At 43.5% G+C, this 27,485-nt stretch overlaps 2 protein-coding genes across 2 annotated transcripts; one reads left to right on the forward strand and one right to left on the reverse strand.

Annotated features, from left to right (window-relative positions):
- Window positions 1–4,335: 4,335 nt before the first annotated feature.
- On the reverse strand, window positions 4,336–19,811 carry TCEANC2 (transcription elongation factor A N-terminal and central domain containing 2). The gene is made up of 5 exons (XM_056844642.1): window positions 19,802–19,811; window positions 17,803–17,913; window positions 12,893–13,034; window positions 11,121–11,314; window positions 4,336–4,524 (listed from the first exon to the last, which is right to left on the reverse strand). The coding sequence occupies exons 2-5, from the start codon at window positions 17,902–17,904 to the stop codon at window positions 4,336–4,338; spliced, it is 627 nt and encodes a 208-aa protein (XP_056700620.1). The 5' UTR covers window positions 17,905–17,913; window positions 19,802–19,811.
- Window positions 19,812–20,019: 208 nt separating this feature from the next.
- On the forward strand, window positions 20,020–27,141 carry TMEM59 (transmembrane protein 59). The gene is made up of 8 exons (XM_056844472.1): window positions 20,020–20,223; window positions 21,730–21,835; window positions 23,028–23,122; window positions 23,274–23,426; window positions 23,663–23,744; window positions 24,739–24,823; window positions 25,516–25,624; window positions 26,949–27,141. Exons 1-8 carry the CDS (start codon window positions 20,020–20,022, stop codon window positions 27,099–27,101), a joined length of 987 nt encoding a protein of 328 aa, XP_056700450.1. The 3' UTR covers window positions 27,102–27,141.
- The last annotated feature ends 344 nt before the right edge of the window (window positions 27,142–27,485 follow it).

Raw genomic sequence — 27,485 nt, forward strand, 5'->3', positions numbered from 1 at the left:
CCAAACACTTCAGAGCAACTAACACATGGCTCCCAGGAAGGATTCCCTGCCCCCCCCCCCCCAATCCATGCATTTTGAAGGTCCAGATCCTATTTGGCTTCTACTTTAGAACTGCAACATGTAATTATTTGGGATAGAAAGCAGAAGGTATTCATTTTGAAATCAAATATGTATGCTGGTCACAATTTAGAATTTAAATTCACATTACTGATGTGGGAAAAGCCCAAATGGTTTTTAGCAGCATGATGAAAATGCCCTTATTTTGCAGTGAAATCACACTGTACTACAAAATCCACTTAACATTTAGTTCTCGTTGATGTCAATTGACACTGTTACAAAACATCACAAAGTTGTGTTGATAAGTCCTCAGCTAGAATGCACTGAAGGACGCATTCAGTTCTGTATTTTAACAGACCCTCTACTGGGTTACTCTGCTCCTTATTTCAGGATCTGATTTCAGCCATTGTATCCATTTTTACCCTTCATAGATAACAGTATCTCCTTCAAGATAATTGATTGTGTATATTCTAGTCAGGAAGAATGTTGGAAACTTCCTCTTTGCCCCTCTTTCATTACAGCCATGCTGATCTAACCAATGTACTCTGCATTGGGGTTATAATAAAGTGATAATTGTTGAACTATTTTAAGTGGCTTTTAATTTATCATCAGCATTTGCTGCAGGTTACACCTTGGTAGAGACAATTTCATTTTTGCCGCGTCTTTGTTCGTACTTTGGAAGTAACATTGAATTATGTATTTAAAAGAAGAGGCTTATAGAGGTAAGATTCTCTGATGTTGCCTCTGCTTAAAATAAACAATTATGTTGGCTCTAAATTTACAGTATGGAAAATAAGCTTTTGATATCTGGGGCACAAGAAAGCCAATTACAGTGAGAAACGGTGTTTTTTTTTTCAGTGTTGACCCAATAGTGGGCCTTTGTCTTTGAACAGTATTAGACTATTTGTTTTTTCTGTTTATCAGAAGGCTCAGATTAAAGTGGTTACTTCCGTGGAACTACAGAAATACCATTTTGTGTATTTTGGGAACATGAACCAAAGAGAGGATTTTACATGTGTAAATGTATACAAATTTTAATGAGTGTTGGCAAAGACTTTTTCTGTTCCTGATGCAAGATGGGAGCAAATCCTATTGAACTCAGTGGGACTGACTTCTGAGCAGATTAGCATGGGATTGGGCTGTGGACATTTTTTTTTTTGCTAATAAGGTCTTTTACTCTTGCTGATAGATGGTAAGCCACACAGGGCTCCCAGGTCACAACCCAAAGTTCCTGTGTGTTTAAACATAGACCCAACAGGTGGTCATGCCCACCTGCCCAGTCCTCCCTGGATCCGATGTACTGTCAGATCCTTCTTCTACCAGCCGTGGGGCAACATACAAATCCTAACTGCTGCCACAGGCAGGAGGGCAGGGAGAAGAGAGTTGCAGGGAGAAGCAGAGCAAGAAAAACTGCACCTCTATGGGGGGCACTTTTAGACAAGCAGGAGGTCTGAGTGGCAATCCTAGACATGGATAAGACATACTCTTGAAGATCACAAGTTATCACTACTTGTGGGCACAGGTAACTGAGCGTAAATTAGGTCTCCTGAGTCAAAGGCCTAACAGCACGAAAGGCTTAATCATGCCCCTGCAAAGTTAATAGGATTGCAGTGGGCTGGAGAAAGAGGGTTGTCAACTGGGCGAGATGCTAAGAGGTGCACTTTTTAGGGAGGAGAGGTGCCCTGTGGTGAGCAGGTACTCTTAAGCGTTGACTACTGATGTGATGGGAACATTTTTGCCAGGCTACCAGGAGTTTGCTGGAGCAGCTGAGTTTGTCATGACTGAAAGAAACAGCTTTGTCAGATAACTAGCAGGTTTTCAACATGGTTTCCCAGAATAAGGCATAAAGGGAATTTTCCACTGAAGCTCACAATTAAAACCATCACGACAGGCCAGGCTCCATGACCATGAGGACAAAGTGAATTGAAATTTACATGAGAGGGGGAGCCATAGTAAACATGCCTATTTGGAAACAGGTCTCATTTAATTCCAATTGCAGTTGGAATAGTAGGTAGCTAGGTATTTCTCTTTTTCAAATCTTTTTTGCAACGTGTGAAAAATTATGAGGCATGCCAGAAAAATTATAAGGCATGTCACTCACAGATGAGCCATCTTAGGGATGATTGCTTGTCCCATGCAGTTGCTACTCTGAGTAAGTGCCATTATGATATTGTATAAACCACTTAGCATCATTTAAAAAATGGCAGCTGTTACTGGATCCACCAAACAACAGCAGCAACAGTAATGGATGGGAAGAAACAAATTCAGAGGGTCACACCGAGAGGTTTAGCAAGCCTGATATTGTGTGGGCTGCCTATCAAGGAGGACGGTTGGAATGGAAAGGGTATCTGTTGTGTAAGATCTTCTGAGAGTACATGCCTTCTGATTTGCCTACATGTAAGTTCCTCTGGTTTTACTGCACTGTGGCTCACCACCATTTTTCTTCTCCTACAACTGGTCCACATGACCATAGGAACAGCTCCCGCTTGTTTCCTAGCTAGTCACTTGTTAACGTCCAGTCCTTCTAGCACAGTATTAGACAGGTCATGTATCTTAATGAGATAGTGGATGGATCCACCATCTTCCAACGAGCTTTCCTCCAACCTGAGGTGCTCTTCCGCCAACAGAAGACCCACTTAGGTAAGAACATACGAAAGGCCACGCTGGATCAGACCAAGGCCCATCAAGTCCAGCAGTCTATTCACACAGTGGCCAACCAGGTGCCTCTAGGAGGAAGGCTCCTTAGGCTGAAGGAAGGCTTCAAATTTGCTCAGTGGAGTGGTAGGATGGGAGGTTGGATCCATCCCAATAGAAAGGTCTGTCCCAGCATAACTCCTCTTTTTGTCTTATTAGGTCTTGTTCTTCTATAATCTTGCTCATCTTGAAAAGAATATCAACCCCAGGGACTGCTTGCATGAACACACTTCAATGGTTTTATCAAATTATCCTTTCTCTCTTTGTTTTTCCAACTCCCCATGCTTTCCCAACTCCCCATGCTTTGTTTTTCCAACTCCCCATTTCTTTTTATTATTTTCCTGTGTTGGCACCTTCTTCTGTGCTTCAGTATGGAGATTGTACTGACACTGCAACGCAACACACAGCATCTGTTGCACTGGGGGGGGGGGTGTATGACAAGGCTTATGAATCCAGTCCCCTAGGTGTCAGAACTGCTATGAGGTTCTTTGGAATTAGGTTAAAACTTTTCATGAATAACGTACACAGTTGTCCTCCGTTTAATATTCTTTGGTTTTGTTGAACAGATCAAGTTTAAGGCTTTTTGCTTCAAGTACTTTATATATAGGAATTTCATTACAGTTCTTGAAGGTGTCTCTAGGAGAAAAAAAAGTCACCTTGCTTAAAAACAGTATTAAAAAAAAGTATAATGTTGGAGGGCAACTTAAAATATGACAGTAAAAAACAGGTAGGTCAATACAAAGTAAGCAAATTCAAGACAGCTGTTATTTGAAAATTTTCAAATGTAACCAAACTATTTGATGAATTAAGTTTCATATACAGCTGTAGCATACAATGAAAAGAAGCCACTTGTCCTTCCAAACTTCAGGATATCAATCTCCAGAGCACGTATCTGAAGAAGTGAGTTGTGGCTCACGAAAGCTCATAACCTGCCAGACATTTTGTTAGTCCAGGTGCTTCTGGACTCTCTTGCTCCAATCTCCAGAACAGTAGAGGCTAAATCTCAACTACCAGAAGCTATCACTGATATCATTGGGTAGTTGCATCCAGTGCTACTTCCTTATGTAAACCCACCATGTATTTTCAAAGCCCTTGAGGGTGTCACACTTTACACAGCCGCCATAGTTCTTTTGCTGATATTTTTCTAATTGCTAAGGTAAGTATGTGAGGAGAGAGGCTTACATACTGGAGGAGACTGGGTAGGGCTAACCTTCACCCCAGAAGCCTGCAGTTTTTTCTAAGCATCCTGCTGATCCATGAGACAAAGCCCGTGTAGGTGTTCAGCCATAGGCAAGAGGAGCCGAGTTTATCAGTAAGGCCAGGTCCATTTCCAGCTGAAGTCATTGACCATAAAGTAAAGACCAGCTTCCCCAATCCAGGTTGCTCTCTGAATTGCAAAACACCCTTTCTATCAAATGAAAATGTGGGTGTCCCATGGACTTCCTGAAGTATTCCTGTTCCTCTAATATTACTGAGTGATTGCGTTGTTCATGTTCTCCTGTTCCTCTGAAAGGCAGAAGAGGCTCCATATTTCTTTACACGATGCCGTCATGCCAACCCCCAAATCTGTACCAGGAGCTTGAGTCACTTCTTGTGGCTATGTACAAATGCGTTCGGTGACAACACTCCACTCTGGACTTGTGCTCGAGTTTCAGGCTCGTGCTTTAAAGCAAACACCAGGGCTCGCACAGTCCTGCGGTAGGGCCCGTTAATGAGACGGGAAGAGAGATGAAAAGCTTCTCGCTCAATATTTTCCACCAGCAGGTGACCAATCTGAAAACAGAAAGTTAAGAAATAAGATCCGAGCGTTTAATAAGGAGACTGTTTGAAATTGGGAGGCTGGTTTCTTAATCAGCTCAAATTCAAGGAAATCCACTTCACATCACAAGTAAAACAGGAAGAGCAATTTAATTTCACTCTGGCAATTAAGGAACAAGGCAGTGTGGCCAGTCACTTTTTGCCAGCCCAACAGGAAACTAATCTGCAGCCAACCTGGGGTATCAGCTTCAAGTGCAATTACAAACGATGTAGCACTGCCTCCAGTAACACTCTCGGATACAAGACACTTTTGATAACATTTCAAACTCAACTCCAAAACCAAATCCTAGATGCTCTAAATACTTGGCAGGACTGACTGGCGGGGCTGTAAAGGGAAATGTAGACTCCGTGAGCAAGTGTAAGGAGGTGTAATTAAGAAAACAGAAAGGGATTTGCTAAATGTTAATTATTAAGTTATTGCTTCAACATGTGCCAAGCCATGTAATTTGGCACAGCTGAGACATCTAAATAAATTATATAGAAATAAATGAAAAGGCAACTTCTGCCCACCAAGAAAAGTGATTATTTCTCTTTCTGGTCATTAGTGCCAAGGAATTCTGTAGCTGGGGAGAATTCACAACGCTCAAATATCCTAGTGCTTGTTTCCCCTCCTGTGTGGTTTATAACCATTTTCTAATCATACTTGTAACTTATGCAGGAATTATGCTACAAGTATCCATTGAAGTCACTGACCCTTCTTGCACTCTATAATGTTACCTTTGCAGGATTGTGGACTTAGATCACTTAGTCCAAAGATCACTAAACAGAGTCTTTTGAACTTTCCCTAAGCCGGTTACATCATTCTGCCTCTTCCTTTACTAAAATTACTCCTTATTCGTCTCTGATGGTTCATGAAAATGCATATAGTCCTTTCTCTATTTCAGGAGCAACAGCTCTTCTGGGAAATATTCCAAAAATAAGACGGCTGGTATTCCATTCACCCTTTGAGTTCCCTTTGGATGAGGATGTTCTTCTGCTTGGCCAGCCATTACACTGATTGGGTCTAATGTTACTGGGGGCCAAATCTGAGCAATTTCAGCAGAAGGCTATCACTACTCTTGCTCTCTATTTGGAGCTTGGCCAGACTGGAGTGATCAAGGGTGGCTACATTCTTCTGGTAGGGTTCCCTGTAGCTCACCACAACTTGGGTGGTGGGCAGAAATTTAAAAGACATGGCACAAATCCTAAGCAGCCTTACATCCTTCTAACTCCATTGAAGTAAATGGAATTAAAATGGTGTTACTCTGTTTAGGATTGCCCTGAGAATGTTTCCCAGCATGGCAATGACAAGGTTGCATATTTAGAATCTCAGACTCGCTGATTTTCATCTAATCTATACCTGGAAATGCTGCAAATGATTTGCCTATACTTCATGACACAACCTGCCTCGATACCCTTACAGTTGCCCTTAGATGAAAACCAGGACCTTGTTAAAAAGATGCAAAAGCTGTCATCCTGGAACACCTTTAGTCCTACCTTGTTAGAGCTTTCTTCCTTTTTCAAAAAAACAATTTAGAGCTGATGTTATGTGCACTCATCGTTCACAACAGACAACCTGCTACCTTCTCAAACTTGGGACACAGGCTAACTTTACACAAACCCAGCTACTGCATGATCCCATGAAGACCAGTCAAGGTGTCCTCACCACTCCTTCTACTTTTCTTTTCATCTGCAGCAAGAGGCTGGTTGGCAGATCACTCAAAGTAGACCTCTTCAGAACTGGCCTTGTAATTACGGAGGTGCAATAGGAAACAGAGAGCAGTGCGGGGGGGGGGGCATTATTCCTCCCATCTACGTACTACATTTTGATCCCATCCTTCCTCTAAGGAACTCAGGGCAGCATATGGGGTTCCCCATTTTGTCCTCACAACCCTGTAAGGCTGAGAGAATGACTGGCCCAAGGTCACCCAGCACGTTTCATGGCAAAGTGGGGATTTTAACTCAGAATTCCGAGATCCTAGTATGGCGCTCTAATCAGAATACCACTCCTGCCACTAGGCTTCCTGTGCCTATAAGTGCATGTCCAGATGTGAAAAAGATGGTCTGCTTACATTCATCTGCTGCAAAGGCAATGGATGAAAAGTCAGGGGAGGGGCAGCACAGGCAATTGTTTAAGGCAGTGCTAAAGCTAAACTTAGATGTTTGCATCCAGGCCTTCATTCAAAGCAGGAAGGACCTTTTGAGTGTGTACTGAAGAACATATACGGATATTTGGGTCCACCAGTTGAAATGGCTTAGATCCATTATCATGGACCTGCAACATTGAGCATTTGTTTAAATGTGCCCCAATTGATATGTCAAACTCAGGAGCTGTCTAATAAGTGAAGCTGGGCCATGCTAAGTTCAGAACTACAATCAGCTCCTTAACAAAAATTCACAGCTTTCTGACCAGTGTTGACATGGATTGTGAACATATTACTTCTGAACTTTGCGTTGCAATTCTTGAGTGCCTTGATGCCATTTAAAAGATAATTAACAAACACATTAAATTATGGAATTTAATATAGCAGGCAAACTGATTATTAAGACTTAGAGTAAATTCTTGTTGTGTTCATTACTTAAGGATACCACAGGGATCTGATATTTACCACCACTTTTGATGCTTTTGACCCTTTTCATTGTTTTTCATAGTAAGCTTGGATTTCCAAACACTGAATTACAGAAACAAAATGTACCTGAACTACAGATAATCTAAAAGGTTTTAGTATAGATTTAGTACATGAAAATACTGGCAATAATTCTGTATTTGCAGGTTTCCTTTCTGTGTGTTCTAAAAATGGCAGATACATACATTTGACTTACAGATGGACCCTACAAAGTGAATTTCAGGTTGTTCCCCTCCACTGTTCCTCAGAGCATCCGTGGGCACTGAGCCTTCTGCTAACCTACCCCTTCATCAGCTTGATTGATAAGGCACCCACTAACCATTGCTGTGAGAAGACAAGAGTCACTAGAAAAGACAGTCATGCTAGGAAAAGTTGAGGGCAGCAGGAAAAGAGGAAGACCCAACAAGAGATGGATTGACTCAATAAAGGAAGCCACAGCCCTCAATTTGCAAGATCTGAGCAAGGCTGTCAAAGATAGGATATTTTGGAGGACATTGATTCATAGGGTCGCCATGAGTCGGAAGCGACCTGACGGCACTTAACACACACACAACCAATGCTAGGTTATTAAATCTGCACCCCTTGTGCATGAGCATTTCTGTACCTGCCTTCCTAGAGGAAGAAAAAAGGGGAATAAGACCCAACCTAAAAACAGAAGCTGGGTACCCGAGGTTGTGTATAAATACTGTAAATATAATTTATTGGAAAAACATTAAAATAGCACAATGGCATTTCCTAAGGTTGACATCTGTAACCACAACCAAACGCGTTTTGGCCTAATGGGCCTTCATCAGTGGTTAATTAAAACCCATGTTAAGCCTGCACACATTTACAGAAATAAATAAATACATATACAAACAGTTCAAACCCAACCAGGCATGTGTATAGGTTGTAAAATCTATTGCCAATTACTCAAACATCTGGTCAGATTGGTTTTAGTTGTAATACTATTTAGTATATGTCTCTCATATACTATGTGTGCAGGTATCAACCTAGTAGAGCAGTCATGGGTTTTAATTAACCACTGATGAAGGCCCATTAGGCCGAAACGCATTTGGTTGTGGTTACAGATGTCAACCTTAGAAAATGCCATTGTGCTATTTTAATGATTATAAAATATTTTTAATCTTTATATAGCGCTTCCAATAAATTATATTTACAGTATTTATACACAAACACACACACACACACATACTCGAGTATAAGTCAACCCGAATATAAGCCGAGGCACCTAATTTTACCACAAAAAACTGGGAAAATTTATTGACTCGAGTATAAGCCTAGGGTGGGAAATGCAGCAGCTACTGGTAAATTTCAACATAAAAATTCTTTCTTCTGCTCTTGACACAACCTTAAGTTTGAAACCAGCTTCGTATGACCTGCGTTTTTGTTTTGGTCCAGGATTAGAAGTATTGGGATCCATTTGTAACAGGATAAAAAAAAAGACTTTGAAAAAGAAGTGCTAACGCAACACATGCAATAACACAGTGCGTACACAACGCAGTGTGTATATTATGAGCTCTAACACAGGCTGCTCTATGCAAGCATAGTCAACACTGGGTCCAGATAGGGGTTAATAAGAAAATAAAAAATAAAATATAGCAGACTAAGTACTGGGTGTATGGCGTGGCCTTGGCGGCTGGCAACCCTAGCCCCTCACGCCGTACTTGGGGCAGGTCGAGGAGAGCTTCCTCGGCCTCAGAGCAATCCAACGGGGAGTCTGAACTGTCTTCCCCGTCGGTAGCAGCCATCTTGCCGTCTTGTCACCGCACAGGGTTTGGGCTGCTGCTGTCAGTGCTGCTGCTCTCCTCCCTGGCCTCCACTCTTTCCCGCCTTTATTTCCCCATCCGCCCCGTGGCCCCTCCTCCCAAGCCCTTAAAGGTCCTCCCTGGCTCGCTCCACCCTCTCCCTCCTTCCCCCGTCTGTGGCGGCCACGGGGCGCGCCCCCGCCCATGCTCGCCCACCCGTCCGCTGGGCGGCGCTGGGGCCTCTAGCAGCAACGGAGCCCTGGCCCAGAGCCATTGTCACGGTGGCACAGGGCTCCCTGGCTTGACGGCCCCGCCCTGCCTCCCGCCCATCGGCCCCCCGCCGGCGCTGTCTCGCCCCCACATGCTCCGGGCGGCGGCGGCGGCTCCGGCGTTGGGCGGCTCCTGGCGACCCCGCCCCTCCCACGGCACAGAGTCTCCGCGGTCCCGCCGGGTCCCTGGGGGGGGCGCCTCTCTTCCCAGGGTGTCCGTGTCTCCGCGGGCGTTGCAGGGAGGCGCCCCGCCTTGCCGGGCAGCGGCGTTGTCCTTCTGCCACCCCTGCCCCCAGCCGCCACGTCCGGGCCTCCCGTGGAGCTGCTGCCCGGTAAGTGCAGCCGGAACAGGGGGGGGGCGGCCGCCGACCCAGGACAGTGGGACCCTCACTCGAGTATAAGCCGAGGGGGGCTTTTTCAGCATAAAAAATGTGCTGAAAAACTCGGCTTATACTCGAGTATATACGGTATATATATTTTCCTTTTACCCAACCTCGGGTACCCACCTGCCTTCCTAGAAACAAAATTAATAATTGTGTGGGAAAATTATGTAGAAGCTTCCTAATAATGTTTTCCAGCATAGGACTTGACTGCATGTGTGTAACCATCAGCAGAAAGGTTTGTCCATACTATAAGACCAAAGATGCAACTTCAGGGTAACTTTCCCCTGAATTTTGATATACAACTGTCAGTTCTTTCTGTCACTGCCACACATCCCTATCTTACCCACCTCCACGACTCATAAGAACATAAGAAAAGCCATGCTGGATCAGACCAAGGTCCATCAAGTCCAGCAGTCTGTTCACACAGTGGCCAACCAGGTGCTTCTAGGAAGTCCACAAACAAGACAACTGCAGCAGCACTGTCCTGCCTGTGTTCCACAGCACCTAATATATTCGGCATGCTCCTCTGATCCTGGAGAGAATAGGTATGCGTCATGACTAGTAGCCATTTTTACTAGTAGACTCCAGGCGTCTTTCCTCCTCTTTGCAACATCACTGGCATCTGTCTACTCTCACTTGTCTTTCCCACTTCAGTGTTCTGGCTGCTGACTCAAAATGCATAAAGCCTAGCTGCATTGCCAACATTGTTTCTGGTAGCAAAGCTCTTGTGCCTTTAACAGCTGAATAGCAAATGGAGCAGATGCAGCTCTCCTTCATCACTGTAACCGCATGCTCTCTTAAAGCACCTCTGGGGAAGAAGTTGACTTTACAAATAAACTCTCCCCCTTCACTCCCTCCCTCAACTACCATATCACAAAGCAACTTTGGCTGACTTACAACAAAATAAATGCCCATGCTTGTAAAGCATTTTTAGGGTTTTTTAGATTTATCTATTTAGACATGTCATTACAGTCTTCCTTTCTCAGGGGCTGAAAGGGTAGAGCCGGTCACAGCATTTTTAGAACAGTGAAGCTGCTCTGGAAACACGATCGCAGCATTCAACTCGCACATCCTTCTCTCCGCTGGGGAGAACGTTGACAAACTTGTTCAGCAGCTTTTCCTTGTGCTCCAGTTTTAATGAGGAAAAGCTGGCTATGGGTGGTGCCAACCGGATGCTGCTTGTGACATTACCAGTTCATACAGACATAACCCCCAGATTGGTTTTGCAACTTAAAAAGAGAAATAAATTTTTGGGGCTTTTTTGTTTGTTTAAATAAGCCAACTTTTTTTTTTTTAAGGCAAACAGCCTGCCAAAAGATGGGAGGTAGAGGACAAGAGGGCAAGACTGACATTGAACCGGTACTTCACTTGAATGCACCACAAATTGTCTAGCCTGGCTCACATTTGCTGAGAAGAGCCCATTGTGAACACAGTTTAATTATAGCTATCTTTACCTGACGTTAACAATTTGTATTTTTAAATCCATTTTGGGGAGGAGGAAAAATTTGGTATAAAGCTATGTTCGAACGTATAACAAAACATTACCTCCACCTCTAGAGCTTCAGCAAGCAGCTTCCACGCGTTCTTTCGAAGGCTCTCTGTTTTAGGATCACTTCTCACTTCTATTGAGGGTTTGTTTGAGTGGTCTTTGATGAACGTTCGCCACTCCGTATACACAGCTTTTGCAAGAGTGGCCACATCCTGGTCCGGATGCTTACGCATTTTGTTCACCGTATGACCTTGCAGAAAGTGAAAGAAACACCAACTGTTAGTATTTATCGGTACGTGACAATGACAGGTAAGCCATGTGATTAAAGAAACAGCCTCTGCATGGCCCATAACCAAGGATATATCACACAGACTTTGATACAGCTATAACATAAAAAGATACTAAGGATAACATTCAGACATATAGCTACCAGAAGACAGCCCACTGTTCTCGCCAACCACTTTGTCTGTACATCTCTGCCAGTATTTAGTTGCCATTTAATACAAACAATCCAGAGGACTGATGTGGCGAGTGCTGTGCAATCAGCAGTGTTTCCACGGCCTCTTGTTCTAAGCAGAGCCAACACTGCTAGTTCTTAAGTGGGGCAAAGATGTAGGTCTGGATCCACGGAGCATGACCTCCCTCCTCCTGTTGCAGTCCAAAATGCAGGGGGTGTTTTGGGCTACAGCTGAAGGGAGGAGGCTAGAATGCCACAATTCACAGATAGAAATCCTTCCATCTGCAGAAATATTCCGGTGGATCCAAGTGATTATTTGTCAAAATGAAGGAGAAGCCTAGGTCTAGCTGTGCAACCTCCATATTGAGAGGGAGTATACTTCTGACTAAGACAGCCAGTGTGGTGTAGTGGTTAAGAGTGGCAGACTCTAATCTGGATGACTGGGTTCGATTCCCCACTCCTCCATATGAAGCCTGCTGGGTGAACTTGGGCCAGTCAGTGCTCTCAGAACTCTCTCAGTCCACGCAGAGGCAGGCAATGGCAAACCACCTCTGAACGTCTCTTGCCTTGAAAACCCTACTGGGTCGCCATAAGTCAGCTGTGACTTGACAGCGCACACACACGCATACTTCCAATTCCCAAAAGCTGAGAGAAAGCAATCAGGAAAGGCTCTATCTTCCAGTCTACACCCATTATCTACTATCCCCAAATGCCAACGTATGCATCTGAATGCTATACATGCTCTGGCCTGTTAATTTTTTTCCCAGGAAGAGAGGCTCAGGTCAGCATGTGGAGGACATCTTCAAGTTGAGAGCCAGTGTAATGATTAGAATGGACTCTTCATCACCTTTTGCTGTACCTCCCATGGGGACAAACAATTACTGAATCATGATTTGCCCAGCTCAGGACTACACTCATATTGCGTTCACAGCATATTCAGACAAAACACTTATCACAAGGTAATTGGTTTTCATTATTATTTAGGCCACTTGATTGTTTAGGATGGTTTTAGGCTTTGTCTGCTACCTCCAATATAGCTATTGTTACAGAATCACCCTTAGATTTTTCAAAAAGGTTACTGATCTTCATTAGTCACTTTTAAAAAATCCAGCAATTTAAATTGGCCAGCACAGGGAAAGTTCCCTTTTTCCCTCAAATCTAACTAACAAAGGGCAGAACAAGGGCAGAGAGTGGGAAAGGTACATAATACTTTTAATGGTTACATAAAAAAGGTCTTCCGCTGTGCCAGTCAGGTTAAAAACCACAATATTTTTTTTAAAAATTGGTTAAATGGTGTTTCTAAGGTAGAACATCTGATGAATGTCAATATCTCCCACCAATAGCAATATATGCATCCAACAAAATGATTACCTATTTTTGTTGAACGGAGTACTTCTTTGGAGGGAATTTTCTTCCTTAGTTCTTCTAAGGCAACAATTAGATTCTCTTTAGTTTGAACTGGAAGCTCTAGCATAGATTTCCATCTTTTTATATCTTCTACAACCACAACTCTCTAGAATGGAAAATCATCATTAGGAGACATAGACACGCATGCTTATTACAAATAAAGGTATTCTGCTTTGTGTCAGCTAATATAGCAGTTAGAAGGAGAAGAAGAAAAAGAGTTGGTTTTTATATGCCGACTTACTCTACCATTTAAGGGAGACTCAAACCGGCTTACAATCACCTTCCCTTCCCCTCCCCACAACAGACACCCTGTGAGGTAGGTGGAGCTGAGAGAATGTGACTTGCCCAAGGTCATCCAGCTGGCTTCATGTCTAGGAGTGGGAAAATAAATCCAGTTCACCAGATTAGCCTCCACCACTCATGTGGAGGAGTGGGGAATCAAACCCAGTTCTCCAGATCAGAGTCCACGGCTCCAAACCCCCATTCTTAACCACTACACCATGCTGGCTCCTATGAATTGACCCATGAATTATTGATGATGACAGCCAGTCAAATACAGAAAACCTGATCAACCAAACAGAGGAATGCGCACTTTACAGCTAGTCCCTCATGTAAAACAAGACACAGAAATCCAGAAAGCAAAATAAACTCATTATGCTGCCACTTTCAATCCACTTACTATTCTGAAGTTAAGTGCTTGAGCAGGTGTTTTTTAAAAAAAAAAAAAAAAGCTCGAGAACACCTCATACACATGTCAACCCCTCCTTCCAAATTTAGCTCTTATTTTTCATCAGATTTGTGCTATGCAATGTATCCCAGTTCATCAGCAGTTATTCACCTCAGCCTAGAACACCCAGCATGTGTCATCGACGTCGTTTTCGAACTACAGCCCTTACTGATTCTCATCCACACTTTGTTTCAGCATCCTATTTGCTTATAACTCCAGGATGTACATATCCTCCTGACTCTGTGTGTTATAAGCGCCACCTTTTATCTACTGCTGCTCTCTTCATTACTAAGCTATGCAATCAGGCTGGCTTTAGGTGTTTATGGACCCTGGGTGATAACCAAGCGCCCCCCCCCCCCAACATGGTACCACTCCTTCCTCCTCTAGCCACTCCTCTTCCCCACATTGGCCTCTCCCCTTTGGCTAAGGAGGTCAGAGCAGGATGGCTAGCCTTCCTACCCCGGTGGCCAGTGTTGGTAGTGGCAACTGAGGCAGTCCCTGGGCCCTGACAACAGCACCACCTTGCTGACTGTTGACACCAGCCATGTATGCTGTTGTCCTTCCAGGTGACCTCTCCTCTGTTTTCCATCCTCTGCTTACATTATTTTCTCCATTCCCTTCCCTGCTTTCTCTCAAGGTCTATGTAATGGTCTTCAAGACAAGATTCAGCATAACTATTTATCTAACGATCCTCAACCATGTATCCAGGGCTGTTAAGAGCCACCACAGGCCCCCAGATAGATTCCCTCTGCACCCTCACCCTCTTATTCAGAAGAACGCATACACATAATACTTTGTTTGTAAAGTTATGTGGCTACCGTCTCCCTTGCTCAGCTTCCCAAGGCCCAGGGTAACTCAGGCATCCAGAATTTTGTATCCAGAATTTTGTACCTCTGTTTGGTTTATTAGGTTTTCTGTATTTGACTGACTGTCATCATCAATAATTCATGGATCAATTCATGGGAACCAGCATGGTATAGTGCAGTGGTCGGCAAATCGCGGCTCGCGAGCCGCATGCGGCTCTTTGGGTCCTTGAGTGCGGCTCTGCCACAAATGACCCAGGTCCTGCCCCCGAGCCCATACAAGGAGAGAGAGAGGCTTACATCAGCCCTCTCTAATCCCGCATCGCCCTCCCCAGCCCCGCCCCGGGTGGGCTCACCCGCTTCCCAGATGGCAGTTCGGCCTTTGAGGCGGCAGCGGCAGGACGTCGCTTGCCAGCCGCCTCCTTCCCGGCTTCAGGGCTGCCCTTTCTTCGCGGGTTGCTGGCCGGCCTGTTTTCAGAGCATCTGCTCCCTCCATCGCCGATGACCCTTTGTGGGCGAAAGGTTGGGTGTGGGCGGCGGCTTTTGGCCGTCCTCGGCGGGAACGGCGCCTTGTTCCCCTGACAGTCGCCTCGTGGTGGAGGCGGGCCTGCAGAAAGGGAGGGGGGGTGAGTGGTGCAGACCCCTTTCCTGCTGGCACAACCACTTTTCCTCCCCTGCTGGATCTTTTTTTTTGGGGGGGAGGGGGAAATCCAGCATGCATGTTTTCCTCTTTCTCCTCCACCTCTCGTACCTGGCCAAAGGCAGGAATGGGGTCAGCTGTCCACGTGAACTTTTGTCACCGTCAAATTAACTCACTTGGTTTCTTAAAACCAAACCCCATAATTGTAACGTTCATTTTTTAGACTACCTTTCTGCTCTTCCCCTTCGCCTTTCTCCGTGTAAGAGTGACAGGAGATGAGAAGCGCTTCATTTTAATGTGTTTTGGGACTCTAGTTCCAATCTACCTAGTTCTTGCATTCGCTCTCTTTCGTTCATATCCCCCCCCAAAAGGTAACTTAAATAGGTTCACTAGATTTTGTAATTCCCAAGACTGCTTGATTTACCTCCTCCTTTTTGTTCTGGAGGTCTGTAAAAATGGGAAATTTGTTTTGGCCACACCAGCCTTATTGCAGATTTTATCTTGATGGTGTCTTAGTAATTGTGAATTGGTGTCTCCTGACCCACAACTAGGCTGTGACCCCAGCTTCAAATGCATTGCATCTGAGATTTTGTCACTAACACCATTTTCTCTTCATTCTCCTTTAAAAAATATTTTTAAAGGTGAATGAAGAGAAATGCGAGGTGCAGAGAGAGAGAGAAAGAAAAAGCAAATGATTGCAGTGGGAAAAGCTTGATACATAAGGTTTAAAAAGTAAAATTTGTTAATATTATTGAGGGTTTGTGTTAGATGTGGATTCAGATCTGAAAACACTGAAAACCTCTGTAAATGTTGCAGAGTTTAGTTTCGAATATGTGATGGCAGCTGGACTATATCTAGTCCTAGCTGGAGTTCTGTTAACTTTAAATTCTGGTATCTAGGATTTCCTAAAATTGCAAGGCTTAAAAAAATTACCCTATTCACTCATATTACATTTCAATCTACTCTTGCATTATTTACCACTAAGATAGTTTTTAATGCAATGTAATTTATAGCAAGTCCTGCATTTAATATTGCAATGTTAATATTGCAAGTTTTGTGGGTAGTCAAGAGATTGCTAAAAGAGGAATAAATAAGATCATTATTAAGTATGATATCAAGTTTTATTCAGTGTACCTATAGTTTAATTAAGACTTAAAACTTTAATTAAAGTTTATTAAGTTAATAAACAGTGTACCTACCTATATAGTTTAAATTTAAGAAATTTGGCTCTCAAAAGAAATCTCAATCGTTGTACTGTTGATATTTGGCTCTGTTGACTAATGAGTTTGCCGACCCCTGGTATAGTGATTAAGAGCAGTGGTTTGGAGCAGTGGAGTCTGATCTGGAGAACTGGGTTTGTCTCCCTCTTCCTGCTGTTCTTTTTCCATCGTCTCTTCTCCCCTTTGTGAAGTAGCTTTTCTGTCTTTCTTCAGTCACTCTTTGCCTGCTCTCATGTTCTAATCACTCCCTATCTTATCTCCTTTGCTCCCATCCCCCCCATTATTTCTACCAAATTTTACTGATGGTTTCCAAACCTACTTTTGTCCTCTCAATCAGCTTTAAAAAAAAAAAATCAAAAATCTAGCATGATGTCTCATATTCCAACTGTAGTGTATGTGTTTCATAAAACTTGGGCTGCAAAGGCTATTTATACAGTAGCCCCCATGGCAGCATTTCCCTATGGAAGCCCTGATATTGCTGCAGCTGCCAATGCAGTGCAGAGGCAAGAGGGCTTCCAGATGGCAGCTTTCCCCACAGTTTTCCTGCCCCAGTCCCCTTGGTGTCCCCTCCCACACACACTCTATGGGAAGGGATGTTTCCAAGGTATTTTTTAAAAAGCTAATAAACGTACTGATATACTATTATATTGATTTGCCAACTGCCAATGGAAAAATTGGGGGGGGGAATCCTGATGGCATGGGGGGGTAGGGTGGCTGCTGTGGGGATTAGGGCAGGGGAAAAATGGCTGCTGTGTGCGCAGGAGTGAGCCTGGCTTTGCTGCAATCTTTCTCAAAGTATCACAGAAAAAGTTTGGGAAAGAATGAAGAAAAGTTGAGGAAAAGCTAGACGGTACACAGAAGTACCATGACCCAACTCCAAATAACAAATTGGCAAATAATCAATGTTGAAATGGCCAGGAATCTGGTCTTCCCAAAGATTACTTAGCGTTTCCTGTCAATGGAACATTATTCTCTGAAAAATTAAGACCCAGGGCTCTCTTTTGATACGCTTAGCATCTCAGACTGCATGAGCAGAGCAGTGTGTTACTGAAGTGTCACTGGTAGCTTTGCAAGCACTGCAGGACCCCTCATGCCTCATAAATGGTACTTACAAAGTACAAGATACAGTTCCCACTGCCCTAGAAAAACATAATAGCTGCTCTGAGCCCGACCTTCAGGTTGGGGAGAGCAGGGTAGAAGTGTAATAAAATAAATAAATAATAGTACACTCTGCGGCATTTTTAGTTAAGGATTTTGTCTTTATCGCTTTGAAAGGAATGTCCTCTGTGATTTTTCCCCCCCTCTTTGGAGCATTGATTGCCCTGCTGGGTTTTGCCTACACATCTCTGAAAATAGTTCCTGCAATGCTATGTATAGCTCCAAAACTGCTGTTGGGTTATTTGAAATGAAAAGATAACCAAAACCATTACATGGCATCCTTAATAACGATGTCACTGTCACTGGTAGCATATCCAATTCCCTACCTTCAGTGATTCTAAAGTGGCCTGCTTGTAAATCTTTTCTCCAGGATCTTTCTTCTTAGGACATTCTTGAGTTCTGGGTTTTCGTACGACAAACTTATCCATGATGCAAACCTTAAACAGGCAGAAGCCATTGATTATAATTTTAAAAAATGCTATGTGCAAGAAGATATGCTTTGCAATACAGTTCTTCAGAAAAACATCTGAGGTTGATCTTGATTTTGGGATTACACCTTAACGAGGCAACTTGAGGACAGACAGGAAAAGGAAAGGAGTGGTGGTTAGAGATAGCTTTAGGGCTCGGTATCTGGGCAATTAAGCATGTATTAGGGTGTATGCCTGGGAAAAATATGTATTGTAATTGTTATAGTTTGTTTTAAATAATTTTATACCAGTTTTTTATGATGATGTTTGTTATGACAGCTTTATCCTTTTCATGAGCCAGCTTGCAACCTCCTTTGGACTAAAAAAGTGGAACTTAAGCTAAAAAATACATACATTAGGCATACAAGGAAATTGGGTACCAGACCACTAGCAGCCCAACCCATGAAAAGCAGGAGGGGCTTGATAGAAACCTCTATTTAATCTCCTGAAAAGAGAAGTACCAGAGTTCATATGTCCTCTGATTTGGAAGTTTTCCCCCAAGTGCAGATTTCTGAGGTCCCCCTGCAACCACTCAGTGGTAAGAAGCAGTTGCTTCTTTATTGTTACAATAATATTCCCCAGAAGTGTGTGGCTGTCATCAACAAGGGCCAGGGCCGAACCTGGTGGAACTCCCTCTCCAGTAACATCAGGGCTCTGCGGGGCCTTAAAGAATTCTGCAGGGCCTGTAAGGTGGAGCTTTTCCACCAGGCCAATAACTGAGGACAGCTGCGGGTGTCATCTGCTGGCCTCCCTACCCCCACCCCCAGTTTTTGTTGATTGACACACATTTGTATTATGGGGGTTCTGTCTGACTGCCAAGCACTCAGCAGTGATTTTGTTCCTGTGTTCCATCTTCTGTTTTAACGTTATAGCTAAGGCTGTTGATTTTCGTTTTAATGATACTGGATATGGTTTTAATGTGTATGTATTATGTTTTTATTTATAATTTTATTGTTGTCAACCGCCCTGAGCTCAGCTTCGGCTGGGGAGGGCAAGATAGAAATTTGAATAATTAAAAAATAAATATTCCGTAGTGATAGATCACGATGAGCAGCCGTGTTTGTCTGTGGCAGTAGAAAAGACCAAGAGTCTAGTAGCATCTTAAAGTCTAACAAAATTTCTGGCAAACTAATTGTTTCAGAAGAAACGAAGGCTATCCACTACATTGCTTCCAGGTGGACTTACACCCGCCTAGACCCTAACAGGGATGGTTCAAGTATTAAAGAACAGTCTGTGGGGGAAGGGAAGGTTAAGATTGCCACCTTCTTTTCCTGCCAGGGCTCCGGAATCCCCCGCCTTTAACCACTCTGAGATAAAAATTCAACAGGCGTAGACGTTCCTAGCCTTACTGAATACTGAACCAACTACACCTGTTGAAACTCAGCCTAATAAAGGTAGAAGCTATGCCCAGTACGAAAAATAGGACCTCACGAGTGGGACAAACAAACCGAAAGAGAATGGCTTCTGCAGAAAAGGAGGAATAGAGATAAAATAGTGAATTCAGAAAGAAAAGACAGACAGAAAAGACAGTCATGCTAGGAAAAGTTGAGGGCAGCAGGAAACGAGGAAGACCCAACAAGAGATGGATTGACTCAATCAAAGAAGCCACAGCCCTCAGTTTGCAAGACCTGAGCCAGGCTGTCAAAGACAGGACCTTTTGGAGGACTTTCATTCATAGGGTCGCCATGAGTCGGAAGCGACTTGACGGCACTTCACACACACACAGTGAATTCAGAAGCGAGGCTGTTGCCTGAAACGGACGGACAGAGGATAACTTCTTACTCCAAATAGGGTGTGTGTGTGTGTGGGGGGGCTTTAGCAGCGTCACATTCTGAGGTTAAACCAGTAGTACCCTTACCTGGGAAATCGCGCTATACGTCCCCGCTCACTCCTGCGACTGCGGCCCCCTCCGGTGGGGAAAAAAAACTACATTTCCCGTCAGGTCTCGTGGCGCCGACGGTCCGAACTCTCGCGACATCTCTAACCCCCGCCCGTATATCCCGGAAACAGGAAGTGGGAGAAGAAAAGAACACAACAACAAACGGCGGAGTCCGCGGCTGGTCGGATTGAAACAAGATGGCGCTGACGCGGCAGGGCCGCTTGGGGCTGAGCTCTATTCTCTTTTTGCTCGCCTTGGGTTGCCAGCGGGCTCGGGCTGCCGACGAGCCTGCTGCTGCTTCGGCGGCTTCTCTTTCCGAGGGTTTTGAGCCGGCGCTGGGAAGTACTGCTCCGTGCCAGCGGACCTGCCAGAGCACCTACCCGCTGCATACTTACCCCAAGGTAATGGGGAAAGACGCGGAGGTTGTCCCCGTCGCAGTAAGCTGTGCCTTTCAGACTGCTATTTTTACACCTTCACAAGGGGACCTCTTAACGCACTCGCTCCAAAGGACAGTCCCTCGCCCCAACCTGCTTGTAAACGCAGTTGCCAGCCGCTGGCCTCAAAGATCATGGGCGGGCCTTTTGTGTGTGTGTGTTTTTTTTTTTTAAATAGACATTATTGTCTTTTGACTGTGAATATGGGGAGTGATATAACACAAAGACGTGCACAGAGAAATTAGATCTAATCCTCATGGTCACTGTTGCCACCATGCACCTTACATTTCTCTGCAGCATGTGACATGGTATGTTGTGGCAGAGCGCAACAACCTGTTAGTTTAGTGTCTGCTGCAGAGTAGGGGCATACTCAACGAAGGGAAAACCTTAGTTATGGACTTCTTCTATCCCATTACACTCCTAAATCCACAACCCGTGTTACCTAGCAAAATGCTGACTACTGTCTCAATAGCAGTATTCTCAAGTATGTTCTGGTGATTGCACCAAGTTCTTTGCACAGTGATGCACCACTTCAGGGACTTCTCTCAATACACAGTAAAGGTCTGTTTCAAATTCTTTCCATCATATGTGTTAGAGTTAATCAGTTGTGTATTTGTATCCTTAAACACTGGTTATTTCTTTGCTATTGCGCCACCTGATTTCTGGATTTCTTTCCCTGTGCTGTATGGATCCTCTATTACTGCAGTGTTGTTAGAGAAAGAACCAATAATGTTTTGGGATGTGTGATTGACATTCAGTGTTGAAAAAAATAATTGTTCTATAAAGATAGTTTTGAGTGCACTAGAAGGGCTGAAGAGACATGTACATGGCAGCCATTTAGTTGGTAAGTAATACAGGAGCAAGAAGCTTTAAGAAAGGTTTCTCTCCTGGTAAGGGTACAGTTCTTATCTGTTACCTGTCCAGTGGGTATTGTAGGAAGGTAGAAGTTATTGCATGCGCATATGGGATTGCACTGATTCTTAAAACCATATAACACAACTTTGACATTTTGAATTGATTTGTGATTCAATATATGCAAAAGCTTAATGGATACAGAAACATAGCATGAAGCCATATGGGCTCATGAGTTTGATTTTACCTGCTTTCTGCTAAGAGAAGTGGATCAATACCTACCTTGCCCTTCCCTCAGCAGCCCTTTTGACCCTTGAAAAAGCTATGCTTGGATTATGAGACCCACATAGAAAAAAGCGATATGGTGTGTGTAGGGAGAAATTAAGGCTTTACTCTTGCACCGGCAGACGGCTGGTAAGATCCAACCTGATAAACTGTTGGCGGTCTGCTCAGTTAAAAACCTTACTCAGTCTTCCAGTTCTCGTTAGAACAGCGTAATTAAATAAAAGGACAAGTACAGTACATTGTGTGTGCTTCTATGGTACATTGATGCAAGAAATATTTGATAGTCCTTGGATTGTGAAAAGAGTGAGTTTGTCTTATTTGGTGTTTAATTACTAGGAAGAAGAGCTTTATGCATGTCAGCGAGGCTGCAGACTTTTCTCCATTTGCCAGTTTGTAGATGATGGTGTTGATTTGAATCGGACCAAACTGGAGTGTGATTCTGGTAAGGCGTTCAACACCTTTTTGAGAATGTATAGAAGTAGATATAAATTTGACCGAAGATGCAGTCACAGCTTTATGGTTAATTGATGGGGAGCACAGCACTGCAAATGGTCTACCTAAAGGAGCAGGAACAGATTTATTCTAACTTAAAAAAAAGAACTCTCTGGCATTAGACCCCACTGAGGTCCCTTTTTTTCCCGCCAAGGGCCATTTGGATATTTATAACGTCATTCGCAGGCCATACAAAATTATCAACTTAAAAATTAGCCGACCAAGCCCCAAGACTGGCATCCAACCAGTGGCACACTCACCCACCTGGTGGCACAGGATGGTCTGTTGCACCAGCCGGGCATAGCCATCCAGCTGCATGCCGGAGTTGCTCCTGCTCTGCATGGTCGGGACCGGATTCTACAGCCGGCTCCTGCTACCGCCGCCTGCAAGGATAAAATGAGGACACGCTGGCTAAGAACTCTCCCCCTCTCCCGTGCATTCTGCCCCTGCCCCCTTTAACTCCCCCATTGTCACCAATTTCCCCCCCCCCCCAGCCCTTTTGTAGTAGAGAGGGAATACATTTCTCCATGGCCCGGGTGGGAACACAGTTTCTTGGGCGGTCCTAGCAGCTCCATAGCTGACTCTTCAAGGGGGGAAAAGGTTCCTTTTCTCAGCAAAACAAATTCACATCCACCTTGAATAGAGGCTATTCCTGTCCGTGGGAGGGGGTGGATCACCAGTCTTAGATCCTTCTGAGCTAGAGATCTGCCAGGACCCACAAAGGGCCAGACCAAATGATTTCGCAGGCCTTAAACGGCCCCCGGGCCTGATGTTCCCCACCCCTGTACTACATGATAGGTGCAGTATTTAATGTGTCATATTAATATGCTTTGCTTCAGTTCTGTTTTTAGATGTCTGGTTGGTTCTACAACCCTAATCCACATTGTTTACTAAATGTCCCATCTGTCGATTGCATTGACTCATTCTGTGTAGCCTGTCTTGAGTCCAAGTGAGAAAGGCGAACTATAAACAATGTAAATAAATAAATAAAATATTTCTTTGGGGTGATGAGTGTCAGGAAGTGGGGTCCAACAGCAGCAATGTTGACTGGCATGTTAGCTTATCGTATATCCAGGTGTGCTTCAGTTTGTGACCTGGAAAGTGTGACCTTTAGTACTGAGAGCATGCATCTTCCTTTGCAGCATGTACTGAGGCATATTCCCAGTCTGATGAACAATATGCTTGCCATCTGGGATGTCAGAATCAGTTGCCATATGCTGAACTGAGGCAAGAGCAAGTGAGTATTAAACTTTTTTAAAAATACTGAATACTATTTCACTGTTTGCACCCTCATTCTTCAATTCAAATGGTAGAGTGAAGATCTATTTTTGAGATTAATGTGTTTAATGTAAAAACAGTTTAAAAACTAGCAGGCTATTTATTTGCAGCTGATGTCCTTGATGCCAAGAATCCATCTTCTGTTCCCCCTTACACTTGTAAGATCATTCTGGAGTGATATGATGGAAACAGCCCACAGCTTCATTACTTCTTCATGGACTTTCTACCTTCAAGCTGATGATGGCAAAATAGTAATATTCCAGGTACTTCTTAACTTGTTCTGCTGTACTGAGTTTAAATTAATCTGGATTTATGTGTGTTTATAGTGCAGTTATGAGTCAAGGAACTGTCTAGTGTAATTTAAAAAAAAATCAGGGCATTTATTAATTATTAGGTGTAATGCATGTATCTCTTGTTAGTGTTTGTTGACTTGTTTATGGTATATTTTAGGATTGTGTATGTACTTTACACTAATTTAGAAGTTGTCTTGTGATTTCAGTCAAAGCCAGAAGTCCGTTATGTTCAAGGACCTCCTCAGGAAGCCATGGATCTAAAAGAATCAACTCAAATCAAAGAGTCTTGTAAGTTGTTTGAGGAAATTAAATCTTCCCAACGAGACCAGCTTAAGAACTTTTGGTACCCTTGGCCCGTTGCCAGCCCAGGCACTCCCTGAGCCTCTAGGGAGGGGAAAGAGAGTAGAGCCTGGTTGTGGCAGAGCTGGCATGCTCCCCCTCTCTCTTTTGTGGGGGGAAAGACAGGTTGGGCCAACCGCTGAGCTCACAACAAAGCCAGAGAGAGCAGAGCCCAACGTGTTGGAGCTGCTCCTCCTCTCTCCTTTGCGGGGGCAGAGTTGGGGAGGGGGAAGCAAGCAGGGTGGCCTGGGTGGGGGCGCTGGGGCTAGGGGCACTGCTTGAGGCTGTTGCTTGCTACCGGCAAGCCTCTTTTTGTCTCTCTGGTGCCCTAGGCAGTCCTCCAGGCACACCTAGAGGGTGGGCTGCCTTTGCCTACTAACCATAATTTGTTGGCAGAAACTCAGTCTTTGTATGCAAATGGAAAATTATTTTTGCCAGAAGCAGGGGTTTCTTGTGTGTGCCTGCACATCAGCAAGTACCCATGATTAAGAACATTCTATAATGATTCCAGCCAGCCTGGTTCTGTCCAGAGTACAGTTGGATAGGCCGGTTAGTTGAGTATGGAAACCACTCCAATTTAACTTCCTGTATGTCCCAGTTCCCCTCCTTTGTGACTGATACCTGAACCTTGTCAACTGATGCACATAGTTGTCCTTGTAACCCCCAACCCAGCAAGGCTCTGTGTGTCTGTACAAACATTTTTTTAAAAAATGAGGTGCTGCTGTTTTCCTCCAGCAGCGTCTCTCACTGAACCACAAGCCACTTCTTAAACTTGGCATTGTCAACTTGTGGCGCTCAACAGAAAGAGCTACTGGAAGAAAAATAGCTGGGTAGACAATAATGACTTCATTGGATGTTGGCCAGCGTTCTTAGGATGTTTGAACATACATGTACATCTCTGGTTTTATGATGAGTTCAGTGAAACTGTGCTATAACTTTTCAGTAGATCTACAACCAAGAGGTCCGCAGATACATTCAGAATTTTTTGAAGAGGACGAAAGTGACAGTTTCTTCAAATGTATTTCAATGTATGTATCTTGAGCACACAAAGCAATGACTTAAAACGGAGAGATGGCTTTCTTCCCTAATGCTTTACCACGTGTAGTTCGATCACTGAGCACTGTGAGGCTGTCCTAACCTGTTTTTAAGTGCAGCTGAGTAAAAAACTTGTTAAAGCTTTAGTTTCTGATTGTGTTGCGTCTGGCTTCCTTCAAGAGTAGAAGAATACACTGTAGTGCTCCGCCCACTTTCTTTTTTAACTGTCAGTCACTCACCCACTTGAGGCTAAACATTTCCAAGCCCAAAGTATGCTTGTAATATTGCTATGCTTAATTTGAGCAAAACGGTTGTTCAGCTGAAGACATTGACATTGGTTTGAGTAAGAAAAAATGCTAAAGTAGTTTTGCTGCTCATATCATCAGATTTTGTTCTAATTGTTAATTTATAAGGGCCATTTACAGTTTTGGTGCTATCACAATGCATCAGAATTCACAATGAAATAGTGTTTCATTTCAGGTAAAAGTGTGGGGGACAATAAATAACTAGGTCCTGACTGTCAAACATAATAGTTTTATTTGCTTTTTGGAGCTAGCTCACTGTGGGTAGCATCTAAGATGTCTCAAGGTGGACTGTGTGGGTGGACTAGCTTCAGACATTGGTATGAAAGGGAATAAATATGCCTCAAGTTTGACTCTGAGTTTCCTTCTTTCTTACATTCCAGAAATTCTGGTTGGATATTAACTACTACACTTATCCTCTCTATACTGGTGTTGCTCTGGATTTGTTGTGTGACTGTTACTACTGCTGTGGAGCAATATGTTCCATCTGAGGTAACTTTAACTTTGAACTTCCAGCATCCAGCTGCATTATGTTCATTAATGCCTGGAAACATAATAGTTTTTGGAGGGGAACGAGGGTAATTCTTGACAGCAATGAGGTGCATCTAATGATTCTCTTGTTAGTTCACATAAGTGTCAGGTCAGTATTGTGAATAGACATATTGGTGTTTGAGCAGGGAGGTATCACTTGTTGTGAGGTTCAGTTCTGAAGTAATCATTAACCGTCTCAACTAATATGATTTCTGAGGACAAATTTGAGATGTAGTCTGTTACTATTGTGACAATTTTAGGAATTATCATACCAGAAAAACAAAAAATAACCCATATGTCAGGGAAGGGGATGCTAACAACAAAAGAAGAAAGGCACCTGATACACTAGTTTTTGCTTGCTAAGAGTTTTTTTAAATATGCTAGGTATTGTTTTATGGTTACAATATTTAAGCATTCAACGTTCATCTTAAAGCTGTGATTCAGTCATTCCAGGAAACGTGGATAAAATACTACAGCATCTCAAAAGCAGAAGGCACCTAGCTTTCTATTCTGATTGTGTAATCCAAAAATTACCACACTAAATTTAGACCAAGCATCCTGGTAACCTTGGTGGTAGAAAGTGCTGTCAAGTCACAGCCAACATGGCAACCAGATAGGGTTTTCAAGGTAAGAGACAATCAGAAGTGGTTTGCCATTGCCTTCCTCTGGGTCACAACCCTGGGCTTTCTTGGTGGTCTCCCATCCAAGTACTAATCAGGGCCCACCCTACTTAGCTTCCAAGATCTGACGAGAGTAGGCTAACTTGGAACATCCAGGTCAGGGGAGCAATATACAGCCCTTCAAAAAGCACTGGGGCTTAGTGTTCAAGGACTAAGTATATTATTTCAATGTCTGGTTGAAGTTTTTTATATCAACTTTCCCACTAATGTCTACAGCAAAGCTTCTTCAGCTGTGGTTCGCAACCCCATATGGGGTCGCATAACTGAATGTGAGGATCACGAAAAATTTAGCAACAGTATAAATTTCTTTATGATTTATTATCAGTAAATGTTTGATTTGTATACCTATTTTATATACCTTTAAAAAGTTCTTGGGTGAAAAGGGGTCACAAGTGGAAAAAGTTTAAGAACCCCTGGTCTACAGATGCACAACTTAAATATGGTTTAGAAGTCTCTTAAGAATAATTGTCTTTTTCACTCCCTAAATACTTACTTAGCCAGCCAACTTTCCGTGTTTTGTGCACAAAGAGGAAACTTGTCATTGGTGATCTACGTGATTGTATTTTGTTTTAAATGCTCTACTCTACAATGTTTGGTTCTTCTAGAAGCTGAGTATCTATGGAGACTTGGAATACATGAACGAACAGAAGCTGCACCGATATCCGACTTCTGCTCTTGTGGTGGTTAAAGGCAAAACTGATGAACAGGAAGCAGGACCCCTGCCAGCAAAAGTTAACCTGGCTCACTCAGCAATATAAATAGCTTTTCAAAATGAATTCTGTAGTCTGACTCTACAACTTCTGTCAACTCTGGTGACTTTTCCCAAATAAGGGCCTGGGTAGAGGGGTCAGCTTTCAGATGCAAATAGTTACCAAATCAGTGAAGGCTGGTCTGTCCATGTATTTTTCCCCTAATGAAAAAAAGCAAATGATGGGCACAGGTTTGTGGTGTATGCACACTCGTTTGCAGCTTTTTTTTTCTGACCAGAAATCGCAACTATTGTCTATACATTGAGGTTTTGGTGTTTGCATATGATGGCCATCTGTTAGTGCTTCAGAATGTATATTTGGAATCCATTTCACAAAATAAAAGGAATCTTCAGTGGTCAAAGATGCCTGGAAGTTGACATCTCAGTTGTGGAT

This window comes from Euleptes europaea, chromosome 2 (assembly GCF_029931775.1).
Source record: "Euleptes europaea isolate rEulEur1 chromosome 2, rEulEur1.hap1, whole genome shotgun sequence".
Lineage (NCBI taxonomy): Eukaryota > Metazoa > Chordata > Lepidosauria > Squamata > Sphaerodactylidae > Euleptes > Euleptes europaea.

Excerpts from the sequence above, each read along its gene's own strand:
- TCEANC2 (XM_056844642.1), bottom strand. The coding sequence starts at position 17,904 with ATGGATAAGTTTGTCGTACGAAAACCCAGAACTCAAGAATGTCCTAAG. Across the intron at positions 11,315-12,892 it reads ACTCCGTTCAACAAAAATAG|GTCATACGGTGAACAAAATG; the intron begins GTAATCATTTTG and ends ACTTTCTGCAAG. Across the intron at positions 4,525-11,120 it reads CTGAAGCTCTAGAGGTGGAG|ATTGGTCACCTGCTGGTGGA; the intron begins GTAATGTTTTGT and ends TTCTGTTTTCAG.
- TMEM59 (XM_056844472.1), top strand. The coding sequence starts at position 20,020 with ATGGCGCTGACGCGGCAGGGCCGCTTGGGGCTGAGCTCTATTCTCTTT. Across the intron at positions 23,745-24,738 it reads AACTCAAATCAAAGAGTCTT|TAGATCTACAACCAAGAGGT; the intron begins GTAAGTTGTTTG and ends ATAACTTTTCAG. Across the intron at positions 24,824-25,515 it reads TTCTTCAAATGTATTTCAAT|AAATTCTGGTTGGATATTAA; the intron begins GTATGTATCTTG and ends CTTACATTCCAG.